This window comes from Chaetura pelagica, unplaced genomic scaffold, assembly GCF_000747805.2.
Source record: "Chaetura pelagica isolate M959 unplaced genomic scaffold, ChaPel_1.0 scaffold38, whole genome shotgun sequence".
Lineage (NCBI taxonomy): Eukaryota > Metazoa > Chordata > Aves > Apodiformes > Apodidae > Chaetura > Chaetura pelagica.
Genome location: NW_009954181.1, coordinates 242,086 through 261,441, shown reverse-complemented (window position 1 = coordinate 261,441; position 19,356 = coordinate 242,086). Strand labels below are relative to the sequence as shown.

General features: G+C 40.2%; 1 protein-coding gene across 1 annotated transcript; it reads left to right on the top strand.

Moving 5' to 3' along the window:
* Nucleotides 1–1,217: 1,217 nt before the first annotated feature.
* ZBTB44 (zinc finger and BTB domain containing 44) lies at nucleotides 1,218–18,265 on the top strand. Its single transcript, XM_010002874.1, has 5 exons — nucleotides 1,218–2,235; nucleotides 6,817–6,901; nucleotides 12,703–12,866; nucleotides 15,156–15,456; nucleotides 17,509–18,265. The coding sequence occupies exons 1-5, from the start codon at nucleotides 1,218–1,220 to the stop codon at nucleotides 17,789–17,791; spliced, it is 1,851 nt and encodes a 616-aa protein (XP_010001176.1). The 3' UTR covers nucleotides 17,792–18,265.
* The last annotated feature ends 1,091 nt before the right edge of the window (nucleotides 18,266–19,356 follow it).

Below are 19,356 nucleotides of genomic sequence, written 5' to 3'. Positions count from 1 at the left end.
CCTTCAGAAGCTGAAACGTGGTGGCTTATGTTTCCTTTATGGTGAAACAATCCAGAAATAATTGGACAAAACCCAATAATGGATGTTCCTTGTTCGGAGATGCTCTCTGTGAGCAGAGACAGCCTTGGTGGCTGCAGATGTTGCATTGCAGGAGCAGAGATGTCTGGTCTTATCACACCCACCTTGGCATGTGTCTTTCCCCTCTGTATTGCAGAGGGAGTGAACCGTGGAGCAGCTTCATCCTCCTCAAATCAGAGGCATTTATTTTTCAGATGCTGCTGCAACCTTCACACTTGCAGACAGTCCCTTCTGCTCCTGCAGGACCTGGCACAAAAATCATGTGTTTGCTCCCATACATAGGGGAGAACTGGTCCCCAGGAAGGTAGTTCTGTATTTTTCAGAAGAAAGCAGTTGCTTTCTGTGTATTATTTATCACATACATAAAAGCAATTTGTGTGTATTTGATTTAAACCTAAACTTTCCTTTGAGGTTTATAATCCATTGTGTTTTTGAAGGCATTTTCAAGAACTTCTCATCCTAGTCCTAAACTAAAATTTAAGAGCAGCTTTAGGCAATCAGCACCTGCACTACAGCAGGAAAGCAGAGATATTGGCAACTGCTATTTTATGTTTACTAGCTTGAATGCTGTCCTCTAGAAATTTATGCTGCAGCTTCTCTAAAGCTTTCCTGGTATTAAATACCTTCTCTGGGAGATTTCCTTGCTCCTGCACACTTGTTCATGGACCCAGGCTACATCTTTTCCACTTAAAAGAAGTATTTGACAAAGTCTGTCAGGTTTCAGGACTGTAAGCAGTAATTTCCTTAGCCTAGAAACTAGAAATACAAATTTCTTACACAGATGATCGTATCAAAAATTCATTCTTTTTAGTATAACATACATTTGTTGTTTTTCTTTAAGCTGTTTTAGGAGTTTGTTTTGAGTGGGCAGGGGCAGAAATGTGGAAAATAATGTTAGTGATATTATAATCTGTGGTTTTGAAAATTACAAATATGTAATTGCATTTCTCTAGGGTTAGTCCATTGCACAGTTTGGATCCTAGAAAATCCTGACCCTAGAGAATCCTGCTGATCCTATAGAGGGTTGTGATCATGGAGCCACTTTTGCTTTCAGAGATGAAAATGACGGTTTTCCTCTTTGTTTCAGGATACCCGTGATCTCTCATATGTGGAAAGAAGGCTAGCAGAAAGGCAGAAAGATGGGTGTTAAAACATTCACTCATAATTCCCCTGCTCACAGTCAGGAGATGCTGGGAAAGCTGAACATGCTGCGCAACGATGGACACTTCTGTGATATCACCATCCGTGTCCAGGACAAGATCTTCCGGGCGCACAAGGTGGTGCTGGCTGCCTGCAGCGACTTCTTCCGCTCCAAGCTCGTTGGCCAAGCAGAAGATGAGAGCAAGAGTGTGTTGGACCTGCACCATGTGACAGTGACTGGTTTTATACCTCTTCTGGAATATGCTTACACAGCAACACTATCTATTAATACAGAAAACATTATCGATGTCTTGGCTGCAGCCAGCTACATGCAGATGTTCAGTGTTGCTAGCACGTGCTCAGAATTCATGAAGTCCAGCATTTTATGGAATACGCCCAACAGCCAGCAAGAGAAGGTGCTGGATGCGGGGCAGGAGAACAGTGCAAACTGCAACTTCACATCCCGGGATGGCAGCCTGTCTCCCGTTTCTTCTGAGTGCAGCGTGGTGGAAAGAACCATTCCCGTGTGCCGAGAGTCGCGGAGGAAGCGCAAAAGCTACATCGTGATGTCTCCCGAAAGCCCCCTGAAGTGCAACACACAAACAAGTTCCCCCCAAGTGCTGAATCCTTCAACTTCATACCCAGAGTCCAGAAATCAACCTGTGGACTCATCCCTAGCTTTTCCTTGGACTTTCCCTTTTGGAATTGATCGAAGACTTCAGTCTGAGAAGGTAAAGCAGGCAGAGAACTCTAGGACTTTGGAAATGCCTGGGCCCTCCGAGTCCAACAGAAGAATCACAGATTACGTGACTTGTGAGAGCACCAAAGCCAGTTCTCCCCTCGTGATTGAAGAAGACGTGCGTGTCAAGGTGGAAAGGTTGAGTGATGAGGAGGTTCACGAGGAGGTATCCCAGCCTGTCAGTGCATCCCAGAGCTCTCTGAGTGACCAGCAGACAGTCCCAGGGAGTGAGCAAGTGCAGGAGGATCTCCTGATCAGCCCGCAGTCTTCCTCCATAGGTATGGCTGTTTCTGGGGTTAGAGATCTCTATGTTGTAGGCATGTGTGCACTTGTGATTTGATGGCAGGAAATCTGCTCCATGTTTTTTTCATGCTTTACTTCTGTGAAACTGCATTTTGCTTCCTGTTTTGTGAAATGTTACATATAAACCCTGCTGGGGGTGTGGAAGTTGGAGCGCTTAAAAGAACTTAGTAGAAGAAAGGTAAGCCTTGGTAGACCTCCTTATTCCAGGGAAATTGAGAACCCCTTTTTACCTCTGGTTGTTTGAGTGGGGAGAGTAATTATGTTTTTAGTAGTGTCAAAAGGCATGATCTCAGCTGAGCCACAGCACCATGTTTGAAAGACTTGTGTCTGTAGCCACAGAGGGCCAGAATGAGACTGTGCATCAGACATAAACTCTTGTATGATCGTGACAGAGAGCCTTTGTAAGATTGGCAAAATAAGTGGTGTGGAACACTGTCATCTTAATGCCCCAGACGAAAGCAAAACCACACAGTCATAATATTGAGAATCTTTCCATCTCTGTGGGATTGGGTTCTCAAGTTGCTTCTTCAAATCCTGCCAATTGCAGAGAGAAACTTTTTTTTCCATGAAAGACAATTTGAAGCCAGTTTTGGGTTCTTCTCGCGGGCTGCTGTTTATTAATAGCTAAGACTTAAAGGTTACTGTAGCAATCCTTTTTTTCCTCTTGGTGCAGAATGCATTGAATGGCTGTTACTAAGTCAGAAGATAGGGGTTTTGCAATATTTCTAGTTTAATTACCATTTTTTTGCCTGTGTCAGCTGTTTTACTTTTGCTTAAATGGTTTGACCTGTGCTCGGTAGGGTTTGTTTACTGAAAGATTTTTAATAAAGCCTGTTTTGTTTGGAGGTCATAATAATGGCAAATGTACTTCTCTGCTTCATTCAAATAATGTATACATGAAAGGCTGCTTCAGTTAATTAAATAAATAAACTACAACAAAGTAAATAAATGTGGCCTAGTAGCCTGCATTGTTTGTTTTGCTTGGTCAGTGTCACACTGTGCCTTCTCTGAAGAAAGTAAGTGTTGGATCATGCTGACCATTCCAGGATTGCAGCATAGAATCAGTGTTGTTAAACTGTTCAGGTAATACTCAGTGAAGAGAAATGGAAATGTTTTCTATTTGTCCCATCCTTCAAGGCTTCATGTTGTTTTTGTTGGTGGGTTTGTTTGGCTCATGTGTTGATATTTTAGATGGGTAATGCTTTTTCCAAATGAAAATGTTTTATTTGCTGGAGATGAGGCTGTTTACCTTTTCTAAGAAGCAGATGGTAATATCAGTTTAAATATCCATCTTTAAACCTGGTTTGCTAAAATTTTTCTTAGATGAAAAACTTGAAGTAACAATTGGTTTGCTGGGCAGTCTCCAGGAAAAGTGGTCCTTGTTCAAGAACAGGTTTTAGTTTGACTCAGTTTTTAACTCATTATAGTAGGAATTTTGGAAAGACCTTTCCAGGGCCTTGTGATAAGAGATGCAAATTATTTCATCATGTAGATGTACCATCACAGACAAAATAGAACAAGTAGAGATAATTACTAGAGAAAGTTTAAAATAGCGTATCAAGTGAAAGGAGGTGATTTTACAAACTATAAATAAAGTATTCAAGCAGATTAAGAGAAGAAACTGGGTGTAAACTCAAGATTAGAGATGTAGGATATGACCTATGGAAGTTTTGGAGTTAGCAGTACCAGAAAAGCTGCATAGTCAAAAGTGGCCTAAATGAACTGGGACATGAGAATGTGAGACTAGGACTGAATTGCAGAGGGAGCGGTCCCACTGAATGCTACAAAATCTCAGTTTCTAAGAGAGTCTTAGTGTTAAAAAATATATACTTTGAAACATACTTCAATAGCCAGGCACCTTACTGAATTCTGTTCTTGCTCTAGCCAGTTTCCTGAAGGGATTTCTGTTGACAAGCAACATTTGCACATCTGCCTTCAGAAGGTATCTGTTTTGAAGCTACATGATGTTTTGGGGGAAAGTTTTCCATTTTCTGTTTCATATTCTAGGTTTTGAGATCTCACCTGAACATTTGTACAGCACAGGCCAGAGGATCCAAGGCTTTAGTGATTATCATGTTTGAATTTAAATGTCTATTATTGAGGCTGTGAATAAAAGCCTGTTCTTCCTTAAAATGGCTACAGAGAGAAAAAAGCCATGCTAGCCCCAAACCTGTTCTTTGTCCTTGAATATCTCTCAATTAATATTTAGTAATCTTTGTATAACATTAACTATCCTCATAATAATTTTGATTCGTATTTTGCTCTAAAGACAAACAGTGGTCATGCTTTTTAGCACAGTTCAGGCATAGCTAATGTATGATAAGGCACATTTTTTAGCTAGAAAGCACTTTTTACCTCCCAAAGATGTACTTCCTTATGCAGTAATGTAAGAGCAGTAAGTGGTGGCAGCAACATGTGTTAAAGTACAGCTTTCTCTTCCCTGGATATATTTTACTTGTATAATTGCATATATTTATCTCAGTATTTTATAGTGCATTTATAAAAGCATTCCTTCCTCTCTTTTTGATATTCTGGAAAGCTCTTATTTGCTCTTTGGGCAATTTCACAAATTGTTCATTTGCAATTTATTATATTTGGAAGCACTTTATAATACGGAAGGAGACGTGAAGCAGGGCCTTGGTAAATAAGTCATGATGGTTACAACAGTAGCTGTGTCTGAGAAGATATTTTCATAACTCATTAACACTGTTTCCATTTGAGAGGTTAAGGCATAAAATCAAACCTGTGAGCAGTTGGGATTATTTTACAGTAGACTTTCAGTTAAGTATTTCATGAGAAATGATAAATCAAAATGGGATTAACTCTTGTAACTTTATAGGTTGCGTAGTTGCTGAATTCCCCAAACAGTTTGTCAGCTCCTAATAAAATTGTATATTTTGATTCTAGTAGTGGTATTTTGAAACTGCTAGAGATGCAGTTTTCCTCCCATTGCTGGCCCCATAGCATGGGGTCATGTTAAGACAATAATCTTTCACTTCAGTAAGGTTTTGTAGAACACACTTGTCCTAGGGACAGCCTTTTTTGGAGACACTACTCTCATTCCTTTTGACAAAATAAGCACATTTTCTCTTTCCATGTCTTTGTTCCTTTTCTTTGGTTTTCCATTTTGTCTGACATTTGTCATTGTAGACCTAATGACACTGGGTTTTCCTAGTCTATGTTCCCAGATTCAGATTGCTCACATACCACTCTCTTAGAAAGCAGAATTATTTTTACTGTTGCAGCCAGAGCAGTTCCAAGCACTGTCCTCAGCTTTGCTCGTTCTCAAGATGTTGGTGTAGAAAGAGAAATTCTGCTTCCTTATCTGTTGCCATCTCACATGGATTCACTGGTGGACACCCAAAGGCTGCTTGGCTGTTCAGAAAAGTCCAGCTAGCGCATAGTGTTAAGTCTTTAACAGAGGAAAAAGAAAACCAGCCAAAATTACTTCTGCACCACTTCCAAGTGACTTTCATGCTACTTATCATACTTGGAGCCCCTGTTTTGGAGAGGAACAACAGTGATTCTGATCCTTGGATATTCACTGGAGTTCAGTTGTTCATTTCTGTCACCTCCCCTCGCACACACAGACATCATCAGAGGAAAAGGAGGCGTGTGAGGAGATCCACTCTGCTCTCTACACTCAGCTTAAAGAGGGAGCAAAACATGGTTTATCTAAGTGGTCACACATAACCAAACCTTTTTTATCAAGGAGTATGGTTGGTGGGGGGAGGTACCACTTCTTTAAGTTGGTTTAGTTCTGTTATGGTGACATCAAGCCAAGATAACCTTGCTTAATGTGCCTAAAGAAGGCTTGAGCCCCAAACTCCCTAGTGTTGATGAGGGAGGCCCATCTGAGCAACAGTCAGACACATGAAGTGAATGAAGTTGTAGTTTTACTTTAGTGCTGCATTTACCTTGGATTCTGTTTCCAAAACCCACTGGAGCTACATTTGCTTGATTGTTTGTGCACTGAACAAACCTCTGGAATGGTTCTGTGTATTCGTTTCTCTTGCAAACAGATGTTTGATCTCTTTTGTGTTGCATTTCTGATTTCTCAGAGGGCTCTTGCTGTCTCAGCATCTTATCAGTAAGTGAAGGCATTACCAACGAGTATATGTCTGTATGTGGAAGATCTAGAACACAAAAGCAATGTAGTGTAGCAGGATTGAACTCTTTATTGCTCAACAAGTCTTGAAGGCTCATTTATTAGTCCCTTTAGGTGAAGGTAACGTTCTGCTTTACAGTATGAGTGCTTGGATGTGTTTTGAAAACTCTGGCTGTATTTAACATAGATTCTTTCCATTTTCTAGGTGTGCCAAAACAATTGCCTTTTACTAAGTTATCCATTTGCTAGGTAATCTGTGCACAGGAGAAACTGAGCTGCAACAAGTTATTTCTGGGTTTTCTAAATGTTTTTTTCCATTTTTTTAGTATCACCCAGTAAGCATTGTCTCTCAGAGATTTGGGAAAAAAAGCTCTATGTGTCTTTACCTGCCCCCTCAACCCTTTTTGAACACTTACTTGCATTAAATTGCCCTTTTTTCTTTGCCTAGGATCAATAGATGAGGGGGTTACGGAGGGATTGCCCACACTCCAAAGTACCTCTGGCACTAACGCTCATGCAGATGATGATGATCGGTATGTACCAATCCGGTGTGCAAACTGTTCTGCAGCAAGTGCTGTGCTGTAATTAACCTACCCAGCCTTAATCTCAGAATGCTGAGTTGTTCATACATCTATTTCTCTATGTTGATCAAAGTACAATCAGTGCCTGAAGGATCAGATGATTTAGAAAAATGTAGGTGTTGGAAGTCAGAATTTGCTTGCTTGTTACTTTTCATTTCCTGTCTATTTTCAGGCAAGGCTGGGGAAGAAAGAGATCCATGTTTTTGCTGTTTCTTCATCACTACTCTTCATTAATAAAAAAATTTTAAAACCCCAAAATCTTTACTGTGAAACTTGTTTGGTAGCTGCATGCCTGCTAAAGCTGACACAAAAGCAGCACAATAAAACACATACCTAGTCTTGGCTTCACCAGACTTTGCTATTGCCATAAATCACAGAGCAGCCTTAAATCTTGACTCCCAAACTTTCTGCATGTAGCTTCTTACAAAGATGCTGTATGTCACTTACTGTAAATATTTAGTGGTCCTTTGCTGTGCTGGGATGAGTGATTTATTAAGGGAGTCCCTTATAAGGGAAAGCTGAAAGAGAGGGCATAGCTGTTTGGTCAAAGATGTATGATAGTTCTGCTAGAGCCAAGAAGTGTACCTGCAAGTGGCACACAAGGGTATGTCCAGACAGCTGGCTCGACTTTTATTTATGAGGAGGGACTTTGGACAAGGGCTTGTTGTGAGAGGACAACGGGGAATGGATTAAAACTGGAAGAGAAGAGATTTAGGTGAGACGTGAGGAGGAAATTCTTGAGTGTGAGGGTGGGGAGACACTGGCACAGGTTGCCCAGGGAAGATGTGGCTGCCCTATCCCTGGCAGTGTTGAAGGGCAGGTTGGATGGGGCTTGGAGCAGCCTGGGCTGGTGGGAGGAGTCCCTGCCCATGCAGAGGGGTTGGATCTAGATGATCTTGAAGGTCCCTTCCAACCCAAACCATTCAATGATTCTTTGCTTTTGTGGTACGTGTCAAGTAGGACATGTAACTAGCTGTTCCCTTTCTAAGCAGAGTTTTTACAATATTGACAAGCTAGCTTTTTCAGAGTGTTTTGTTAGACAAGTGTGTCTGAGGAAGAAGTGTGAACCTTTGGGAGTTGTTCCAGAAACTGTGTCAAGTGAAACTCCCTGTAGAGATAACGATCGAGAGCTGCATTTTCGTAGCTCATAAAATCTTCCCTGCTATTTCAATCTAAAAGCTGTCCCATTGTGTGATTAAATCTGAAGGGAAAATAACTGCCTAGATAAGATTTTGTGTATGACAGGGAAGATTTTATCTACCTACAGACAAACCTCAGTATAAAAATAATACCCAGCACTTAGAGTTTGAATTGATAGTAGAAGCACATGTTGCATCAGAACTAATCCAGGCTTTTAAAGCTATAAATCTGAATTCAAGAGGCATGCATATTTTCAACAGTGGATTATTTCATAAATTTTCCATAAAATTGCAAAGCTTCAGCACAGACTGCATAGAAAAACAAAATACAGAAAATCCTTTTAACATACTGAATATTCCCAGTAAAAGATCTTTTCCATGCAGGGAAAGAAAGAATATTTGCCTTAGTTTATGCCCAAGTTTGAGCATAATTAGTCTCAGAGTAACAGAAGCATCAGCAAAATGAACTAGAATTTGCACATTGTTTGTATAAAAATAAGGGAGCTAATAGTTATGGGAATTTATGGGAATTTTGGACTCCAGAACAAAAATATTCTACCAAGTGATTTATTTGATAAATCCCCAGGAAAGTGCCAAGACTGTACTTATTCTGTGAGTCAGTTAAATGTGTGAAATGATGCTTTCATGTCTGCAGAAGTTTCCTTTCACATGACTGTGTGTATAAGCCTGTCAGGATGGGGCAGTACGTTCTGATATGCTGTGACAACCTTTCAAGCACTGGACTTCTTAATTCCCATTTCAAGCATGGGATGGGCCCATCAGCAAATACATATGACCTGTCATTCCCAGTGCAGCAATTTGGACACACAGTTTTGAGTGCATAAAATGAGACAATGCAGAAAGCTGAGTTTAAAAAAATAATCTCTAGCTGAATCCAATGAAAACAAATCATATAGATGGATACAATTTCCCTCACTTTTTGGTTGGTATTTTTTTAATGCACTTTTTGTTGAAGTCTAGAGATTCTCAAAATCAGTTGTGAGTGGACAATGCAAATTTACTGAGAAATGTATTTTGAGTATATGTATATATTCTAGACATAAAACAAAGCAGAACACTAGTCCATCTAAAGGTCTTCCAATATGACTTTCTTACCACCATGGAAGCAATTTCAAAGTTGAAGATATCTGTTGAGTTTCTGTGTTAAATAATTAATGTCGTTAATTGGTCGTCCTCCATAATGGGTGTTTCATAAACAGCAGGTTACATGTAAATGTTGTCAGCACACTAGGCACACAGAAATCTGTTAAGTATTCAAACTACTGTTTCACAGTGAAGTCTTCTGTATTCTTTCTCTGGTGTTTCATGTTTGGATTGCAATGCTCTTTTCTAACCTAGATGTGTAATTCAGCCTTGGCTGGTCCCTGATATCAGCTCATGGCCACATTTAAAAAGGGGTTGCAAAGGCTCAGTTATAAAAGATCTCTCTCATCCATTATAGTATCAACCTACTCTTTTCCAAAATAATTGTTATTTACAAAGAGGGAACAATTCTAGGCTCACCCAGCATTTTGGCATTCACATTTGTCAGAGTTTAGTTTCATACAGATAAAATGTATATAATCTCTTGGTGCAAAGAAGGAAGAATTGCAAGTAAAATAATTTAGCATCACAGTGAAAACATTTTAAACCTCTCTTTATCTAGCTGTTAACAGAAATTCTCTGAGATGTTAGACAAATCTCAACTGGTAAATGCCACATTTATGACAAATTGCAAGTCATGAAAAATTGAGTATATACTAGGAAAAAGAAGCAGGGGAGAGAAAATAATGATTGTGTTTCAACTGTGATTTCTTCACTGTGCTAAGGTCTGCAGTTGTGTCACCAATAGGTATTTCAGCCTGCTTGCTGTGTAAGGATGGAAAAAGTGATGCCAGTCACTGGTAGCTGGAGAGCCTCCTGATATACCCATTTTGTCTCCTTTAACCAGCCTTTCTCACCATCAACTTTTATGTAGAAAAAAACAGACTTAATTTTAAATTTCTCCTTGGGTGATGCCCCATAGCACTTCTTCCTGTTTCAAGTGCAGAGGAGCTGGCACCAGTGCAGCCTTTGAGGATGAGCTAACCTGAGAGACTGAAAACCAACAGAGAGATGTGACTCCTAATTTCTGCCCTAGTTTGAGTTCTCCCTAGAAAGCTTTAGGACCATGATGCACTTTTGCTTCCTCACAATCCCCTAACACAGAAATGAAGGGGGGAGAACTGAGGAAACATGTTACCAGAAGATGAAGTTCTCTATAAAAGCAAGTTAGATCTTGTCACAGAAAACCAGTATGTCATTCTTATTTGAGCACACTGCATGTGTAGGTACATATGTACATCTGAGAGCAGGAGTTGTTGCTGCCCAGCCAGTCATCCCTTGGGTTTTTTTCACCCCTGCATTGCAGCTGTCACTTCTGTTGGCACATAGCTGGGAAAATGTTAATTGGGAATTCTCCAGTTGGCTGAGCACAAGGAAGGGATTTGCCCCTTAGCCAGACTGTGTGACATTTGTCAAAATACCAGATGAGGGGAGAGTTGTCCATCCTGCGCCCAAATCAGCTTGGCTACTTGATTATTGGCTTATTATGGAAGCTGGACTTCTGTGCCTTAAGCTTTATTTGCAGTGTTGTTCTATATTTTTTTAATATTATTGTTAGTTATTTTTTTTATAACAAACCTGTCTGTTGGTTTGTGTTGATGGAGTTTTCATTGGTAAAGTGGAAAGCAGGTGGTCATACCAGCTCCAGAGACAAACCCAGTATTTCCACATCTGAGTAGAGTAAAATCTCACTTCTTTATCTAGTGATCTGCTCACAGAGGAACAGAAGTGCTAGAATTTGTCAGAAATTTGGTTAGACAAACCAGAACCAATGTTTAAAAATGCCCACATTTATTTCAAGTGTGTTTAGTGAGCCATCAGTTGGCTTTTTTAGACCCATAAGTGGCAGTGAGCTGCATTCTGCTAGGCCCAGGATATGATCTTCCCTCTTGCAAATGTTCCCTTTAGCTAAGATCAACAAGTCTGTCAGCATCTATCTTTTCCACAGCTCTCTAGGACCCTACTGTGTATAAAAAGAAGTGAAGGACAATAAAATATCTTCCTTGGAGCAAATATTATTCCAGTTCCACGTGAGACCAGAAATACTTCTGGGTTTTACAAGCCAATTGGTTCTAAACTCCTGCAGAAATGTCTTGTATCTTGTGTATATCAAGACATACCTGGTGTTCTCTCTCTCCAGATAAATTTTACAACTGGGACTTTTGCCACTGAGACCCATCATTGGACTCAGAATTCAGATACCTAGCTCTCACAGTTGTGTTGACATCCATTTCCAAAGTAGATAAAGACATTTAAGGTATTGATTTTGAAGAGGTGATCCTAGTTCCTGTCCTGTTGTTCTGATCTGGTCTGTGATTATTTGTATGATGTGTAGAAAAATATATTTGTGCAAACTGCACATTTCATCCCTGTGAGCGTTGAGAAGTCCACAAATTCAGCCAAGCCTTGAAACAAACACTCTGGGCTCAAGATGGAAGCAAACCAGCAAAAGGATCTGTTCAGTTAGGGAGACTCTCTGGCTATGTGCAGCAGGAGACACTGCTGTACTTTTTTCCCCTCAATACATTTCAGACATCACAGTTTAGTAGAACTTAAATTGCATTTTTCTGGCCATGAAATATCCAGGGTCAGAGCAGTTCCCTGCTGCCAGTGACATTGGCTCAGCCATCAGGCTGTGAGCAAGCTGAAATTTCTATTTCAACCCAAAAATCTAGACCTTAATGCTCAGGAAAGAGAAACCCCAGGTAAGTACAAACTCCTGTTATGTTGTTTGTACCAGCAGATTTGTTTTTACTTCACTATGCCCTTTAGCAAGGCAAGTTCCTTGCCAGAGGACTCAAATTATAACACTCTAGTTCTTTTAAACAGTTTGGAGCGAGAGGCTGTGTAGGAGCAATTAGTCAGTTTTAAACAAATTACTTTGAAAGTTAAATTGTTCCTTTATTATAGTCTCTGTGCTGTTTTTTAAATACAGTGCTTGAGCAATTCTTGTAGAGCCAGTTGCATCAGACAAAAAGCAAGTATTGATTCACAAGATTAATATTTTGAACTTAGAAATATATAATTGTAGATATTAATATGTGTTCATTGAACTCAGATTGAAATGAAAACGAATAGGCTTTAATTTCATTTGTAAATATCACTGAAGCTGCAAAATACCTCTTTGCTGTACATTTTACTCAGTCCTTTAAATTCTTCCTCAGGGACTGTTTGCTGGTTGTAAATCATTGATATGCTGGAGAAAATACCCATGCCTGGGAAGTAAAGTGCGGTTTGCAGCTGGTGCTCAGACCTGTTGCCCAAAGAAACAGAAGTCAGATTATTCTCTGGATTTGTTCAGATGTGCAAAGTCAGTGACTGTAAGACTTCAGATGCAGGTCAGACGTATGTGCTGTAGAGAAAGAGATTTCCAGCATAAATAGAGATCTCAAAAGTAAGGCCAGTCTTTTTCTTCCCATACAAATGCCTTCAAGGTTCAGATTTCCATGGGCGAGACTTCTTATTTTTGCCTTTAGCTTGCTTGTAAATGAGTGAATTTTTTCTTTGTAGTTTGGAGAACGTTCAGTATCCCTACCAACTCTACATTGCTCCTTCTACCAGCAGCACAGAGAGACCCAGCCCAAACGGTCCAGACAGACCTTTTCAGTGTCCAACCTGTGGGGTCCGCTTCACTCGCATTCAGAACTTAAAACAACACATGCTTATCCACTCAGGTAAGACACTTTGCTGTTTCCAGCACTTACTGATTCATGGACTCAAAAGAGATTTGCTCCCTACGCAGCAAATGTAATAATGCAATTCTGGTTTAATCACCTGCCAAGTGCTTGAGAATTGATTTCAGAAAGATGAGGTAGAGGCGCGTCCTTGAATGCTTGTTTTGATACATCAGAGCTGACTGATAGCTCTGCTCATGGGTGATTAGCATTTGTGTGGACTGAAAAAAATCTGATTGCCTGAAACTCATCAGAATAAGTAGTCTTCATTATAAAGGTTTGAAATGGCTTTTTTTCTCCTACAAAAGAAGTGATGTAGATTGAAATTTTTCCTCTTAACATGCTGTAATTGTCTGCTGTGTTTTAGAGGAGACTTGCAGCCATTAGAAAATACTGCCTTTCCTTGCATTGAAGAATGTTGTATGCCTTGGGATCTCAGAATTTTTTGAGGCATTGGAGGACAACTGAATGCATTTGATAATCAATTTAGCTACTACAGATAGTTAGTACAGGTAGCAAAAGGTGTGTTGAAAGCCTCCTCTGAGTGTTGATCCCCAAGCTTGCTGCACTCATTTTGATTTCTGTCTGAAGTATGTACTCCTTATGTCTTTGCTCTCAGAGTTTTTCAAAGGCTTGTCAGCATTACCTGGCAGTAGCATTGACATGTTAGTGAATGAAGGGAATATTGAAGTGTTACTGCAGTTGAGCACTAAGCCAAATGGTTGAACATCTCTTGGTTTGAGCTTGACTCTTAACTGCAGGCAGATGCTGTGCCACTTTTGGGCAGGGCAACCACAATTGTCAAAGTGTAATTTTGTCACTCTCAACAACCATTTCTCAAATCCCTTCAAGCAAAATGACCATACTGTGTTTAGGCCAGCAGTAATAATCTGTGTCTAATACTTAAAAAAGCAAGTTCTGTGGGTATATCGGGTGTGAAATTATCCCAAGCTGGTTGCTAAAGTCTTCAATGACAGCAGACAGGCTTCAGCAAAACCCTCCCTGGCTGACCTGTGGACTGGCAACCCCTGGGCAAAGCTGGGAGAGATTTGCATAGCTGTTTTAGCATAATTAGCATGCAGAAGAAACCCTCTGAACTTGTAAACTTGAAAGTGTTTTCACAGAAGCAAGATGGTTGAAGAGATTTTCCTCAAACTGTCACAGGAAATAGATGCTCTTGACCATTACGAAAGCAGAAAATGTTTTAGCTTCACAAGACAATATTCCAGTATATTAACTTGTTTTCACATGCTTAACAAGGAGTCTGAGTGTAACCTTAACTACAGCTTTCTCTGAATAAAAGCCCCAATTAAAAGTTCAGCTCCTGCTTTGAACATAAGGAAAGCAGAGTGAAAGACTGGTGGAATTAACAGCCTGGACTGATGCACATTCAGCCTTTTGAAAAAGCCCTTTTTTTATTCCTTGACAGCCCTATTATGAATAGAGCTCCATATTCCAGATTCTTGGCCTCATGTTTGGATTTCCACACTTTCTGGAGTTCAGACTTGTTATTAAAACGTAACTTTTTGGTGATTCAGTCTTTTATGCTGCAATAGTTCTGTTTGGGTGTGATTACATCCTCTCAACCACTGCAACATGTTGCAGAGCTTGTATGTTTCAGGGTTTTATTAGTGCCTGTAATAAATGAAAAATAAACTAGTAACAGAATTTCTAAATTAATACAAGAAAAAAAACAAGAGGCATGAACCTACAGTGTCTTGGAGAGCTTTCTGTCATTCAAAGTTGATGAAGATTATTGTATAGAAAGGTTCCCACGCAATATAAAGGCTGCCACTTCACTCTTTTATCACCATTCCTGCTGCCTTACAGGGGCATCCTTGTGCACACAGTCCCCCTGCCAGAACACTTCTCTGAGGCCAAAGGCAGCCAGGAAAAGACATTGCAATTAAGGGTGGGCTGATAATTGCATTGTTGGGAACCAGTCTGGCACAAGAATATCCTGAGATCAAAGGAGCTCAGGGATGGACTGTGGCATTGGTTGCTTTTTGGCTGCAGCTCAGGATCTTAACCATGGTATAATTATTGTAAACTGCGGGGGAGAAGAGGTGTAAATGTTATGGAGAGGTGACAGTGTGGTGAGATCAGTGGGTCCTGAGCAAGCCCAGCTCCATCATCGTTGTTTCTGCCACTTAACCAGAGAATCTCCTCCCAAGCCAGCACGTGGCTGTGACTGGCTGCAGCTGCTGTCCTGTTGGAAACCTGGAAGGATTTTGCCAGTGACCTCTCCTCACAAAAGGTGACCCTTTTGTTGCTCTCTCTCTCCCGCAGGCATTAAACCATTTCAGTGCGACCGCTGTGGGAAAAAGTTCACCCGCGCTTACTCGCTCAAGATGCATCGCCTGAAGCACGAAGGTAAACGCTGTTTCCGGTGCCAGATATGTAGTGCCACTTTCACTTCCTTCGGGGAATATAAACACCACATGCGGGTTTCCCGGCACATTATCCGCAAGCCTCGGATTTACGAGTGCAAAACATGTGGCGCCATGTTCACCAACTCTGGAAATTTAATCGTTCACCTGAGGAGCTTGAACCATGAAGCGTCAGAGCTAGCAAACTACTTCCAGAGCAGGTGAGGTGCACAGCAAAAACCTAACAGGGAAACTTGCTTTTTTTTTTTTTTCCTCCTTTTTTTCCTTTTTTTTTTTTTTTTTCCCCCCCTAAATCATCTTTTTCCCACTTTCAGGGCAGCCTGCTGTGCCTCTCATCAGGTTGCCAGCTAATTCCAGTCCAGTTGTGCCACTCTCTGTTATATCTGATCTGTCTTACAGCCTCTAAGCTGTGTAAGGAGGGCACTGAAGAATGGAGTGGTGTGCAGAAGCTGCTTCTGGGCTACTTAATTTCTCTTTTCAGTGGTATTTATGGACAGGCTACTGGTGTTCATCTGGAGTTCTGTCAATCATTTGCTATTCAAAACCCCACACGTGGCCTGTTCACTTACATAGGGAATAGCCTTGTGGGCTTCATTTTAACTACTTGGTGGTGGATATTGTAGACAGATTGCATGGCTCCATACCTTCTCTTTTTTTGTTTCCTAGGTAACACATTACTAAATGATCAGATTAATAGGGTTTGAAATAGTAAGGGCCAGTTAAACATTTCTTGCTAGGGCACACAAAACTTGGCATATCTCACCAATGCACTTCACTTAAAGCTTGTTAAAAGGGGTTCTGAGGTGTGAGGCTTGCACTGTATATTCTCATACTGACATAAATGTTTGTAACCGTTGGAATTTGAGTTAAAAAAGTCTGAAAGTGAATGAGGGAAATTGGAGGGAGACAAATCTCACAGCTCTTAAATCTATAGAGTACAGCTTGATGTGTGCAAATCATCTGTCTTCAGCAATGTGAAAGAAATGTACTGTAAATGTTACAGCATCTACAATACCATCCCTGGTGATTTCTAGACATGATGCTTTTTCCTCTGCAAAACATTTCAGCATTTTGTTCTGTTTGGTTGTCCAAGCAGTGATGTAGGATGAAAAAATTGCAAAACACACCAGGAAAGCCAGTCACTGTTTTTCCAACAGAATATTGTTTAAGAGTACAAGTGCCTCATATCTGTGGGTTTACGCAGTTCTTGTTCTTGGCACTTATGCCAAAAACTAGAGCACAAACTCTTAAGGCATGATGCCATGATTGTGGTAAGCACTTTATTGTTGTCTTCAGATTAAAGTCACATTAAAGTATGTGATTGTAGTGGTCTGTAGGCCTTCCTTTAGTTTGGATTTGCAAACATTAGGTTTGACATTGTGAATTTGGGTCTGAAGCAGTCAATGCTGCTGTCACTTAAGAAAAGGACTGCTTTTAATTGGATGATTACAAGGCAAACAAATGTGCATATATGTAACATACATATACTTGCCTCGAGTACAAACTTACATGTCTGGTGCTGAAAATTTGTAAGAAAGATATATTTTCATTATGTGCCACATACCACTGGAGAGTTTGGTGGATTTTCTTTGAATACATTCTACCATCAGTTGGTAACAGCAAGTTACAGAGCTGTAGTCCAGAAGGGACTGAAAGGGGAAGGAAATGCAATTCCATTCTTTTCACGGTGGTGTGATATGTGTCAACATCACACAGAACACTGCTGCACTTGGCAGCCTCCTTATGCTTTCAGCAGAGCCCTTGCTTCCTCGCCTCATCCCTCTCTTCACAGCCTGTCCTCTCTGAGAGGAGTGCTGCTGGTTCTTGGGTGGATCTTATCTCCCTGCTGGAAAGGGCCCACATCTTTGCCAGCACTGAACTCATTCTTGTTTCTATTTTTAAAGGTTGAGTGCTCCCTTTTTTCAATGAGGTTTTCAGTGCCATACGATGTTCCAGACATTAACTTTCATTCTCATCAAGGTGATACAATCTAAATTATAAGAAATTGCTGTGTAGGAAATATGGACACAAACCAGTGTGAAAGAGATGCCTTTGAATAACTTCTCTGTGTGTTAAATGAGAAGCAGGTTAGAGTGCTCAGTGAAGTATGTCACTGTGATGATCTTGGAGCAATGTGAAATGAATACCTTTGTTCTCTGTGCAATGCAGATGTAGCTTGTGTGATGTAAGTGATCTTGCTGTGTTTGTGTGAAGAAATGACATTTCTCTTCTGTCCTTTGCCCCTCTTCTAGTGACTTCCTAGTACCGGACTACTTAAACCAGGAACAAGAAGAGACCCTCGGGCAGTATGAGCTAGGGGAGCATGGCTTTGAAAGCAACTCTTCTGTCCAAATGCCTGTCATTTCACAGGTGTCGTCAACTCAGAATTGTGAAAGCACTTTCCCCTTGGGGTCTCTGGGTGGGTTGGCAGAGAAGGAAGAAGATGTGCCAGAGCAGCCAAAGACTAACGCCACTGCTGAGGCAGCCTCGGGTGACCCTCCCAAAGCAGAGCTGTCATCTATTACTATTGAGTAATTCATGGGTTGGTTTTGTTTTTGTTCTTTGGAAAGTGCCTGTGTTTGGTCCTGTACATTTTAATTTAATTTTTTAAAACAAAAGTGGGGAGATTTTCCCTTTTTACTTTGTAAGCTACGCTTTAAACAGAAAACTGCAACAGATGTTACATTATTTTTCATGACTGAATGATCAGTTCTGTGAAAATATTTGAGACTGAATGCACAAAAAGATCTTGTCAGAACATCATGGAAGCTGTGATACACTTCTAAAGAAGAACAACTGATTCAGATCACTTTAACTATTTCTTCTTCCACAGTTAGAGCGGCTCATTAAGTTTCTCTTGCTTCTGCAGACCCTCTGGTTAAGGGAAGGAAATCAGAGGAAACCTTTTAAGATGACAAACAAAAGGATGCATTGGAAATCATTACTGAACAGTTTTGACTAGTTTTGAGTGGATGCTTTAATCTTCTGCATAAAAAAAAGACACTTCCTATCTCTGTGCCTGCTGATTTTCAAAGTGCTTACTGTAACCCTTCTTGGATATGGTAAGCATTTCTGAAACTTAACAGTCACACACTTTTTAAAAACACCTCGTCCCTTTTCATCTCAGATGAATCAGCTTTGACAAACCAAGTGATGTCGTGCCAGGTATTCCTATTTCTTATATTCCAGTCCTTTTAGAAACTCCTGGATCAAATAGCCTGTCCAGATTTGCCCATCTAAGGTTAGGCATGGAAATAGTATGGTCAGGACAAATCTAATGGTGCATAATGAGTAGCAAAGTATTTCTCCGTGCAAGCCTGACAAATATCTCACTGCATTTTTTATATGAAGATGAAGGTGTTCCCAACCTGAAAATCTGAAATCCTGGAGAGATTGTTGGCAGTTCTGGTCACTTCCCTCATCATACATACTGTATTTTTAGTAATCTCCAAAGGCTTAACTAGAGGGAGTTTACAGGTAGGAAAAAATGAGCTCTTTTGTGCATTATTGCACATTTATTTTTTATTGATGCATATGGTTTCTGAGGTTCTTATTAGTCTATTTTGGACAAAAAAAAAAATGCAGTTCATTCTCCTTAAAGGCCAACTTTTTAACCCAACAGGGGGTTATTTACAAAAAGCCTATATAGCAATGATGAATTGTTCCCCTTTCAAAACATTTTACATCCTTGCCAATTCAGTTTATGAAAGGCCATTACTCCAGCTACATACACAGCTCAAGGAAGCAATAAATTGAAAGATTTACAATTTCATTTTTCCATATTTAGAAAAAAGCTGCAAATTTAGGGTGTGAGATTTTTCAGAGCAGTGAGTCTTGTTTTGTCAAGGCTGTTTGGGCTGTAGTACTGCTTTGAAATCTAGATTAGGAAACACATTAGGAGGTTTGTGATTTTTTATTCTCACTGCTTCTGAAGTTAACTCGGTGTTTGATGCCAAATGCCTGTCTGCTACAGATGACATGCTGAACCAGTAGGTATTACTTGATCTTAGTATTCCAAAGGCATTATGTGCTCCTGTAGTTTGGAATCTTGTTTTTGAAAATTGTTGCTTTCTGTCTGGATTATTATTTTTTTTACGTGA